At 46.8% G+C, this 10,072-nt stretch overlaps 2 protein-coding genes across 3 annotated transcripts in view; one reads left to right on the top strand and one right to left on the bottom strand.

Annotated features, from left to right (window-relative positions):
- PDSS1 (prenyl (decaprenyl) diphosphate synthase, subunit 1) overlaps nucleotides 1-9,472 on the bottom strand; it is a 19,603-nt gene extending 10,131 nt beyond the window's left edge. The window contains exons 1-4 of one of the 2 annotated variants that reach the window (XM_018567522.1): nucleotides 9,213-9,472; nucleotides 4,203-4,261; nucleotides 3,423-3,555; nucleotides 1,646-1,776 (exon numbers count right to left, since the gene is read on the bottom strand). In XM_018567522.1, coding sequence (XP_018423024.1) covers nucleotides 1,646-1,776; nucleotides 3,423-3,555; nucleotides 4,203-4,261; nucleotides 9,213-9,467 — 578 coding nt within the window. In that variant the 5' untranslated portion in view covers nucleotides 9,468-9,472. Of the gene's footprint in view, nucleotides 1-1,645; nucleotides 1,777-3,422; nucleotides 3,559-4,202; nucleotides 4,262-9,212 lie in introns of both variants that reach the window. The other variant, XM_018567521.1, reaches the window with a different exon arrangement.
- Nucleotides 1-10,072, top strand: part of LOC108796099 (UPF0061 protein azo1574-like) — a 67,680-nt gene that overhangs the window by 12,485 nt on the left and 45,123 nt on the right. Inside the window, exons 3-4 of the mRNA XM_018567493.1 lie at nucleotides 8,461-8,573; nucleotides 9,426-9,478. Coding sequence (XP_018422995.1) covers nucleotides 8,461-8,573; nucleotides 9,426-9,478 — 166 coding nt within the window. The remainder of the gene's footprint in view (nucleotides 1-8,460; nucleotides 8,574-9,425; nucleotides 9,479-10,072) is intronic.

Below are 10,072 nucleotides of genomic sequence, written 5' to 3' on the forward strand. Positions count from 1 at the left end.
AGGGAGAGAGAGGGGAAGGAGGAAAAAGAGGGAGAGAGAGAGAGAGAGAGAGAGAGAGGAGAGTGAAGAGAGAGAGAAGAGAGAGAGGAGAGAGACGGAGAGAGTGAAGAGAGAGAGAGAAGGAGTGAAGAGAGAGAGAAGGAGTGAAGAGAAAGAGAGGAGAGAGAGAGTGAAGAGAGAGAGAGAAGGAGAGAGTGAAGAGAGAGAGAAGGAGAGAGTGAAGAGAGAGTGAAGGAGTGAAGAGAAAGAGAGGAGAGAGTGAAGAGAGGAGAGAGAGAGATAAGGAGAGAGTGAAGAGAGAGAAGGAGAGGGAGAGTGAAGAGAGAGAAGGAGAGGGAGAGAGAGGGAGAGAGAAGGAGAGGGAGAGGGGGGGAGAGAGAAGGAGAGGGAGAGAGAGGGAGAGAGAAGGAGAGAGTGAAGAGAGAGAGAAGGAGAGAGTGAAGAGAGAGTGAAGAGAAAGAGAGGAGAGAAGGAGAGAGTGAAGAGAGAGAGAGAAGGAGAGAGTGAAGAGAGAGAGAGAAGGAGAGAGTGAAGAGAGAAGGAGTGAAGAGAAAGAGAGGAGAGAGAGAGATAAGGAGAGAGAAGGAGAGGGTGAGAGAGAGGGTGAGAGAGAGGGTGAGAAAGAGAGAGGGGAGAGAGAGTGGAGAGAGAGGGGAGAGAGAGAGAGAGAGAGTGAAGAGAGAGAGAAGGAGAGAGTGAAGAGAGAGAGAAGGAGAGCGTGAAGAGAGAGAGAAGGAGAGAGTGAAGAGAGAGAGAGGAGTGAAGAGAGAGAGAGAGAAGGAGTGAAGAGAGAGAGAGAGAAGGAGTGAAGAGAGAGAGAGAGAGAGAGGGAGTGAAGAGAGAGAGAGAGAGAGAAGGAGTGAAGAGAGAGAGAGAAGGAGTGAAGAGAGAGAAAAGGAGTGAAGAGAGAGAGAGAGGAGAGAGAGAGAAGGAGAGAGAGAGAGAGAAGGAGAGAGAGAGAGAGAAGGAGAGAGAGGAGAGATGGAGAGAGAGGAGAGATGAGAGAGAGAGGAGAGATGAGAGAGAGGAGAGATGAGAGAGAGGAGAAGGAGAGAGAGGAGAGAGAAGGAAGGAGAGAGAGAGAGAAGGGAGAGAGAGAGAAGGGAGAGAGAGAGAAGGAGAGAGAGAGAGGCGATATATATATTTTTTTTTAATACAACAAATTGATCAGAAAAAATAATCAGGCAGCTAATCAATTATGAAAATAATCAATAGCGGCAGGCCTAAAAAATGATATATCTGAAGCTACTGCATGTGGTGTTTTGGGACACGTAGTGGTTGGCACTTCTGCCTTGCAGCACTCAGAGTCCCTGGTTTAAATCCTGGTCAGGTCACTATCTGCATATAGTCTGGATGTTCTCCCTGTGCTTGTGTGGGTTTGCTCCGGGTACTCCGGTTTCCTCCGGGTACTCATGCTGGTAGATTAATTGGCTCCTGTATAAACTGGCTGTAGTGTGTGTGTGTATTAATGTATATCAGATAGGGACTGTATAAGCTCCCTGAGGGCAGGGACTGATGCGAATGTACAACTATGTACAGTGATCCCTAAATTGTCGGCGTTATATAAATACCTGTAATAAATGAGAAAGAAAACACTTTACGTTTCCTACACAAATCCAACCGAGAAAGCTGCCTGACAACTCACCGGCAATTATTAAAATGTGTGTTACACGCTCGTGCCATTAACACAACCAGCATCGGTCTAAATGCTTTCCCTTTTCCATCAAAATAATACTCGCACATCTCCTTCAGCTCCTGGGTGGTTATGAGGAGCTCCTATACTTGAGACAAGACAAAACACCTGGATTAGGAGGATGGATGGCAACTAGCAGGTAGACAAACCAGATCTCAGTCTATAAAATGTAAAATATTCCTCAGGCTATAGCTACATGATGAGTAGTGATGACCGCATTAGAGTAGCTGCTGATTTGCTCTGGTTTATGACTGGTCTGAATATCTACAAACAGATCACCCCGGACCGAGAAGGAACACACAATGCACAATCCTGGGAATGGTGATTCTTGAACTGTGTGATCTCCTCAGACCGAGTTGCTCAATTTGCAAACCATTTCAATAGTCAAAGAAAAGAAAAACACCCCAAAAACCTGAGAATCTCTTCTTCATTTTAGTTATACTGCAGGCATTTACAGCATAGTGCCTACAAAGTATACCAAACCATTCATGTCAGCCACTCCTCCCCTTCAAGTGGAGCTTAAAGTGACACTAAACTCAGGAGTTAAAGGAGAACTATGAGGTGAGTGCTTTTCACTCAGCCTCATAATCTGAGCCGACCTGTGACAATGAAACTGTCACAGGTCAGCTCAGTAGATCGGGAGGTGAGCGAACACATACCGGCGTTCGCTCACTTCTCGATCCTGTCACAGCTCTCTGCCGTGACAGGGGAGTGGCTGGATTCCCCCCTCCCCGCTCCGCCAGCGCTGATTGGTGGATCAAACGGGGGAGGGGGCAGGTATAGCTGGCTCTGCCTCTAGATAGGCACAGCAAACTGTCACTCACGCAGCTGGGCGGATCCAGACATAATTGTCGGGATCCGCTTCAGCTGCGGCATCTCAGTATACCGCGAGCAGTAGCCCCCTATGTGATAGCAATTAAAGTGAAAAAAAATTATAGTTTTCAAAATATGAAATAATAAATAAATATATGTAAAAATAATTGTAAAAAATGTTAAAGTCCCCCGCGAGCAAGCGCATCTTCACGTAAACACGCGTCTGGTGCGCCTACATATAAAAACGATGATCGCACTATACATGTTGGGTATCGCCGTGCATACCGGAGTGAGAGCAATAATTCTAGGGCCAATATTTACACCCATCTCTAAACTGATGACCTGTGGGGGCTTTTAAAGTGTCGTCTATGGACTTATGGGGTACTGAACTTTGTTGCAGTTTCACGAACGCACACAATTCGTAACCCGGGCATGTTGGGTATCTATTTACCCGTTGTAACCTCATCTTTTATATTTTATTTAAAAAATGGGTATTTTATTGTGTTTTGGGGCATTTAAGTGCATTTTTCACAAACTTTTGGGGTTTCATAAATAGTCGCGCTAATATCGTGCAACATAAAAATTTGAAACTGCCGATACTTTATTCTATAGGGTCTTGGCTTTCAGAAAGTATATAATGTTTAGGGGTTTTAAGTAATTTTCAGGCCTAAAATGTGGAATATAACATGGGTGCAAAAAAAAAAAGGCCACAGTCATGAAGGGGTTAAGAAGCTCACACTGTAATATATCCGTATCACAGGTATACAAGCATGCACACACTGGACTGACACAAAAAATCAGTGTCCCTGGCTGGGTCAATCAATAACCACTGTGTTGCCACGTATTCAAATGTCGCCTCCATTACAGCTTACCACACCTGGACGGGGGGAAATGAAGCAGAACACCAGCAAATCACCTTTTTGATGTCGTCATAGAGATTCTTCAGGTCGCTGCTCCCTAGTTTAAATGGGTCTTTATATTTGGCTTCACTATTGGTCTTACTGCAGCAGCATGTCACATGGGAGGAGTGGAGGAGCCGAGACTGAGACCTGCTGAATATAAACACACAGCAAATGACTTCGATCACTTGATGGTTTGGGTGTTTTCTAGCTTTGGATGCAGTAGGGACGGGGTAAGCTGGCCATACACTATACAAATTGTGGGTGCTGCTGTCGGCACCCTTTCAGCCAGCAACCCTCGATCAGCTGATCAAAGGTGCCGAATGGAAAATCTTCGAACAAACAATGAGCTGCCGGCTCTGTTCGGGTATTCTGACAGCGTCCATCATCCACATATAATGCAAACAGCGGCTACTCCCGCACTGCAAGGGTTAACTATTAGTTTTTATCTAGGTGCTAAAAAAAAGTTATACTCACCTGAACCATTGAGCCGGCTTGCTCTTACACCAGCCCTTCCAGTCTTTCTCCCTCTCTGCTGCAGCAGTCTATGGTCCCTTAAATTATCACAATCTATACTCCGAGTACATTCCAATGCTGCAGTGGAGGAGGAAAGAGGCCACAGTGATCGGAGCAGCAGGGTGCCGGCCCATCGGACCAGGAGAGTATAACTTTTGTTGTTAGCCCCACTGCAAGGGTTAAACATTTTGCCCGGAGTTCTTCTTTAAAGCTGCTAATTTTCACAAACATATCTTTAGAAAAATGCTGTAAAATGTACGAAGATTCCCTTTAATACTCACCACCAAAAAGCACTCGCTGAGCGTGTGAGCAGGCCGGACCTCACAGGGGAGATAGGAATCTGCAAAAATCCACAGAAGTGGAAACGTCAGACTTTTATACAGTGCAGGAGACGGTCTATGATTGTGCAGTATTGGAGCTCTATGTCAGTGATGGGGGAGCTGCAGCTTTGTTTGCTCTGGGGAGAATACCAGTCTGATGTGCCACCTAGTGAAGGAGAGGCTACGGCATTCAGAGGCAGCTTAGTCTGGGCAATACAATATATTACTTGGCTTATACCAGGGGTAGCCAAACTCCGGCCCTCCAACTACAAATCACATGCATCTCCCTCTGGAAGTCATGCCTGTGGCTATTAGAATGCTTCAATGCATCATAGGACTTATAGGTTTGAGATTATATATATATATATATGATTAGGTCACTCACTCCCGTGATGGACTACAATTGTAATACAAATTAGTAAACTAAACGTGAGATTGTAGTCCATCACAGGAGTGAGCTTGGAGGGGTGGCTACTTTACAACACACAGGGACCATGGGGACCAAAAGTAGCCCCCTCCAGAAGGAAGGACAGTGTCAGCACCAATGCAGAGATGATTGGAGGATCTACAGCCGAGTGATACACAAATAAGGTACATTTTCGTTACTAGTCAAGGTACTTGAATATATTTTTAAGATTTAACTGCTGAGTTTAGGATCACTTCAACTTTGATGCATGCTTGTTGTGCACTAGTGCCTTAACCTCCCTGGCGGTATTCCCGAGTGTGGCTCGGGGTTCATTTTCAGTACTAAAAGCGGTAACCCCGAGCCACACTCAGGATTACACTGTGCGTAACTTACCCTGTCCATGAGCCCAGCTGTGTCTGTCTTCCGTCCCTTGCGAGCGCCCGCGTCGCAGGGGGGTGGAACCGGCGGGAGATTTTAAAGTAAAAAAACGAAAAAAGAAATAGAAAAAAAAAACGGACATAATTAGACCGCCAGGGAGGTTAATAAAAGTAGTAAAGCCAGGACGCAGCCTCGGCTTTCATATTTAAGAGCAGGTTAAGCCCTTCCTGATTGCATACCACATATATGTGGCATCACAAAAGTGGCTTGATTCCGTGGTGCCGCATATACGCGGTATGTTTTTGTGCTGGGAGCCGAACCCGGAACTGAGAATAATCGGTCACTGACAGCTGCTGGCCTTGTTTGGGAGGTGGGAGGACTGGCTCCTGATCAGTGATCACTGGTTTTCACAACACTCCGCTGTACTGTTTCTCCTCACTAGGGGAGAACTCCAAGAAGGAAAAAAATAGAAACAGTATTATATATATATATATACATACACACACACACATATACATACATATACACACACTTTTTCTAATATAAATTTAGCTGTATATATCTTTTCCCTGACCCACCAACAACCCCCCAGAATAAATCCTCCTACTCCTGACATACATGGGGGTACCACATATGAGTTCATGATTGGATGTTGGTACCTGTAGTAGGGCCCAGCAAAACCAATGGCAGACGCACTCATCAATTTGTTACCAGCTTTACAGCAAGGTACACACGGAAGGGCTTCAAACAGTAAAACAGCAAAAATTTCCAAGCACACTCACCAGCCAGCATGCAAAAAAAAAAGATGATTGATGAGTGCGTTTGCCATTTGTTTTGCTTGACTGATTTGGTGCAGTGACGCATGGGGGGGGGGTCTCAGCAGCCGTTGTGATTTGCGGGGTCCCTTGTGCGTACCTGTGCCTTTAAGGGAGGTTGGGCTTCCTCCTGACAAACCTGCGCCCAATTTAATCTTTTGCCCCATGTGCTCCAAGACGTGGCTGTGCGGCTTTCACATTTTCTGGGCGCACATGGGAAGGCTTACAACAATACAAAACACAAAAAGATCCCCAGCGCACCTGCCAGCTAGCCTGCAACAAAACGAATTACCCTGTCAACAGTATGCGTTCATGTGCGCCCTGCTATATAGGCTGGTTATAGATTCATGCGGGTTGCCATCTTTTTCTAGTTTGACTATTTTTGATGTGGGGATGCACTGGGGTCACAGCGTGCATTTTTGGTTGCTGGGCCCCCAGTGCGTCCCTGCACCTTTTGAGGAGGAGTTGGCTACCTCCCAGGCACACCTGCATTGAATTTATCAACTTCATTAATATGCTCACACTTGGAGACTCATATAAATAGAGTTAGGACCACCCTTTGCAGAGCTGCCTTGGCGCGGCAGTGTGGCTTCTACATATTTTTAGCCAAAGGTTTGTGCAACTAAAACCTCTGATTTGAACGCATACTGTTGACAGGGTAATTCGTTTTGTTGCAGGCTGGCTGGCAGGTGCGCTGGGGATCTTATTGTGTTTTGTATTGTGGTAAGCCTTCCCATGTGCGCCCTGCTATAAAGGGCGGTTATAGATTCATGCAGATTGCCATCTTTTTCTAGATTCCCCACTCTCCTCTCTATTCCTCCAGCACTGATTGGAGGGACAGACAAAGGATGGGGCGGGCACAGCTTTCTCTGGCTCTAGAACAAGGGTAGCCAAACTCCGGCCCTCCAGCTGCAGTGAAACTACAAACGCCATGATGCATCTCTCTCCGGGAGTCATGTCTGTGGCTGTGAGAATCTTGCAATGCCTCATGGGATTTGTAGTTCCACCACAGCTGGAGGACCAGAGTTTGGCTCCCCCTGATCTAGAGAGGCAGAGCCAACTGTCAATCAAGTAGCGGGGTGGATACCAACAATATTGTCGCAATTTTTCCTGGCTGCAGCACAGCTCTGCACTGTGAGCAGAAAGCGGGTCACAGGAATACATTGGTAAGTATCCTCATGTGACCCAAAAGAGAACTAATGCCAAAAAAGGTTTGGCCATAGTTGTTTTTATTTCTTCCAGTCCCAAAGTCTTCTGCCATGTACACGGAATGTAGCTATAGTATACAGCAGGGGTAGGGAACCTTTACAGTCCAGCTTTAGTATAACTTCATATCCCATCATGCATCTGCCTCTGGATGTTATGCCTTTGGATGTCAGAGTCTTGCAATGTTTCATGGGACTTGTAGTTTCACCACAGCTGGAGTGCTGAGATTGCCTTCTCCTGATATAGAGCATGTCAAAGGTTAATGATAGGTGGAAGGAAACACCCACAAGAGATAATCTAGGTGAATGCTACATAGTGGCAGCTTCCTGAAACACTGCACCTCAGTCAGGTCATCCTATGGACTATGGAGTGTGACACGATTCTCCTGTCAAGGACAACGCATAGTAAACCAGCCCGGCTCCTCACACACATATATATACCGACACATCCTATGTCAGTAACACAGTAACATCAGAGGACCCCAAAAACACACTGAGGCCCCGTTCACATATAGCGACATACCTTTTGCAGCGGATCCGCACGGCCGGGATAGCGCGACTTTCGGGGCGACGTTCCAGCGACGATCCAGCGACGGTAGCGCGACCTTCCCCGTCGGGCTCCATAGAAAAAAAGCAAAATCGCGCAAAATCCGCCGAAAAAAGGGTCCGGTAGAAGCGACTTGCGACCGCGACGCGCGACATGGAGTTAAGACAGCTCCATTGAATAACATTGGCCGGCGACTTCTCGCGATATCGCGCGGCAAAAATGCGCGATATCGCGGCGGAAATCGCGCGACAATTCGCTATATGTGAACGGGGCCTAAGACCCCATTCACACTGAGCGACATGGAAATCGCGCTACTTTGAGCGACATTGAGCGACTTCTTCCTATTGGGCTGTATGCAATCAGGAGCAATATCGCTCAAAATCGCTCTAAAAAAGGGTCATGTAGAAGCGACAAGCTACCAGCGACGAGCTACAAGCGATATTGAGCGACATTGAGCGACGAGATGTGAACAGCTACATTGAAATGTATTGGTGAAGCTACATAGAGCGATATAGTGCGGAAATATGAGCGATATCGCTACAAAAATCGCGCGATAAATCGCTCAATGTGAACGGGGCCTAAGGGGAATAGATAAAAACTGTAGCAGACAGAATCTGGAGGGTTGTCCATGGCAACCAATCATATTCTCTCTTTAGTTTGTTCAGTTGAGCTTTGAGAATGAAAGAGAGAAGCTGATTGGTTGCCATGCACAGCTGCTTCAGATTTCATCTGCTCCAGTGTTGATAAATTCCTCTCATTGTGTGTCTGCAGAGATTCTCTTTCTCTCCATTCTCTCTCGATCTCTCGCTCCAGATCTCTCCAGCTGTATAGATATAGATACACTACATAACACACAATAATACCGCAGACCTTCCTGTGTCTTGCTGTGACCTGCCTGGTAATTATCACCCACACCTTGAAACTAAACACAAGAAGGGAGGAAGTGCAGAGTCCTGAGGCCGCCGAGGATTCCATTTCCAGGTACAATGATCTGAGTGGAGTCAGGAAGGCTCAGGAACCTCTGTCAGGCTTTTATCACAGTCCCTGTCCACTGAAATGGAGGGAAAATCTGGAGAACCGGAATATCGGGGACATTTTTCAATGGGGGACACTTGTGACAGTGACTATTTAAGAGGAAACTTCCTTTATCCTGGAGAGATTTGCATGAACTTCCTGTTGTGCCTCTGTGACAGGAAGTAAAAGGATATTTAGGCCCAAGAATAAAAATGTAATATGTAGCAGCTTACAGTCCTTAGATATGGCGGCTGCATTCGTTTTCATTATAGTCCCATCGCACCCTGGACAATTGTCAGAGGGGGCTACATCATCAGGCATACAATGTTATCAGGGATATGCACCCCTCAGCTGTGTATATAGCTATAGGGATATGCACCCGTCAGCTGTGTATATAGAGATCTAGGGATATGCGCCCCTCAGCTGTAGCCAGCCAACCTTGCAATGAATGAAAATATGGGAGGAGGGTGATTCTGGTGGTGATTCTGGTGGTCGGGTCACCCCTCTTTTGATGACTGGATATGGGACGGTCATTCTGTCACTCGGTGTCCCCACTTCCCCTCACAGAGCTGAATGACATGTGTGACCTTCCCTCCCTGTCCTCACCATCCCAGCGGTCACTGCGGCCTCTCCTCCTCCTATCCGGGGGACTCCGTTGGTCAGGCTCCGCACTCCGGCCAGTGCAGCTCCATGACGTCCGCAGCAGCGCAGCCTCCATCCCCATCCCCACACCATACTCATCCCGCTCCTCTCCGCCGCTGCCACACCAGCCGGCTCCTCGCAGCCTTCAAGCCACGCCCCCTGACCCGGGGCCGGAAGCTGCCAGGCGGAAACCGGAACTGAGGAAGGCGAGGCGGCCATCTTTGATGAGGGTAAACAGTGTACTTTTTACAGGCACGTCATTATGGTAATAATCCCTTATTCACAGACACCCCTGGACAGTCCCTGGTAGTGATCCCAGCATGACACAAGGTCTTTATTTAAGTTGTTTGATAATATTCAGAAATATGGTAGTACAGTTTCCAGCTCTTCCTTATTTCCAGGGACACTGTCAGATGTATGGGGTGTCCCTGGAAATGTCTCTTTCAGAACTAACTATATGCCCGGTTACAGTTACATTGTATCTGTAGAGTGGGGGAGGGTTACGCCAGGTTGTTATTGTTGTCTGTGTCCCCATTGAGGAGATGTACCCCTCTGCCTGTAATCTAGATAGAAAGTGAAAGGAATCCCCACATTTTAGACTTGTCCCCCAAACAATAGGTGAGAGGAAATATTCCACTGGAGACACCTGTCAAAGAGTATCTGTAAAAAATAAGTCAGGGCAAGTGGACTTGCTGTATTTTTCTTGAAGACGTTTCACTGGTCATCAACTGTCAAATAGTAGACCTTACCTTGGGAGACTTCCTCCAACTTCCTGTTGTTTCTTGGAAACAGGAAGTGAAGGGAACTTTTCCAAATGGTTAATA

The sequence above is a fragment of the Nanorana parkeri genome, unplaced genomic scaffold (assembly GCF_000935625.1).
Source record: "Nanorana parkeri isolate BGI_ZX_2015 unplaced genomic scaffold, ASM93562v1 scaffold1055, whole genome shotgun sequence".
In the NCBI taxonomy this organism is placed as follows: domain Eukaryota; kingdom Metazoa; phylum Chordata; class Amphibia; order Anura; family Dicroglossidae; genus Nanorana; species Nanorana parkeri.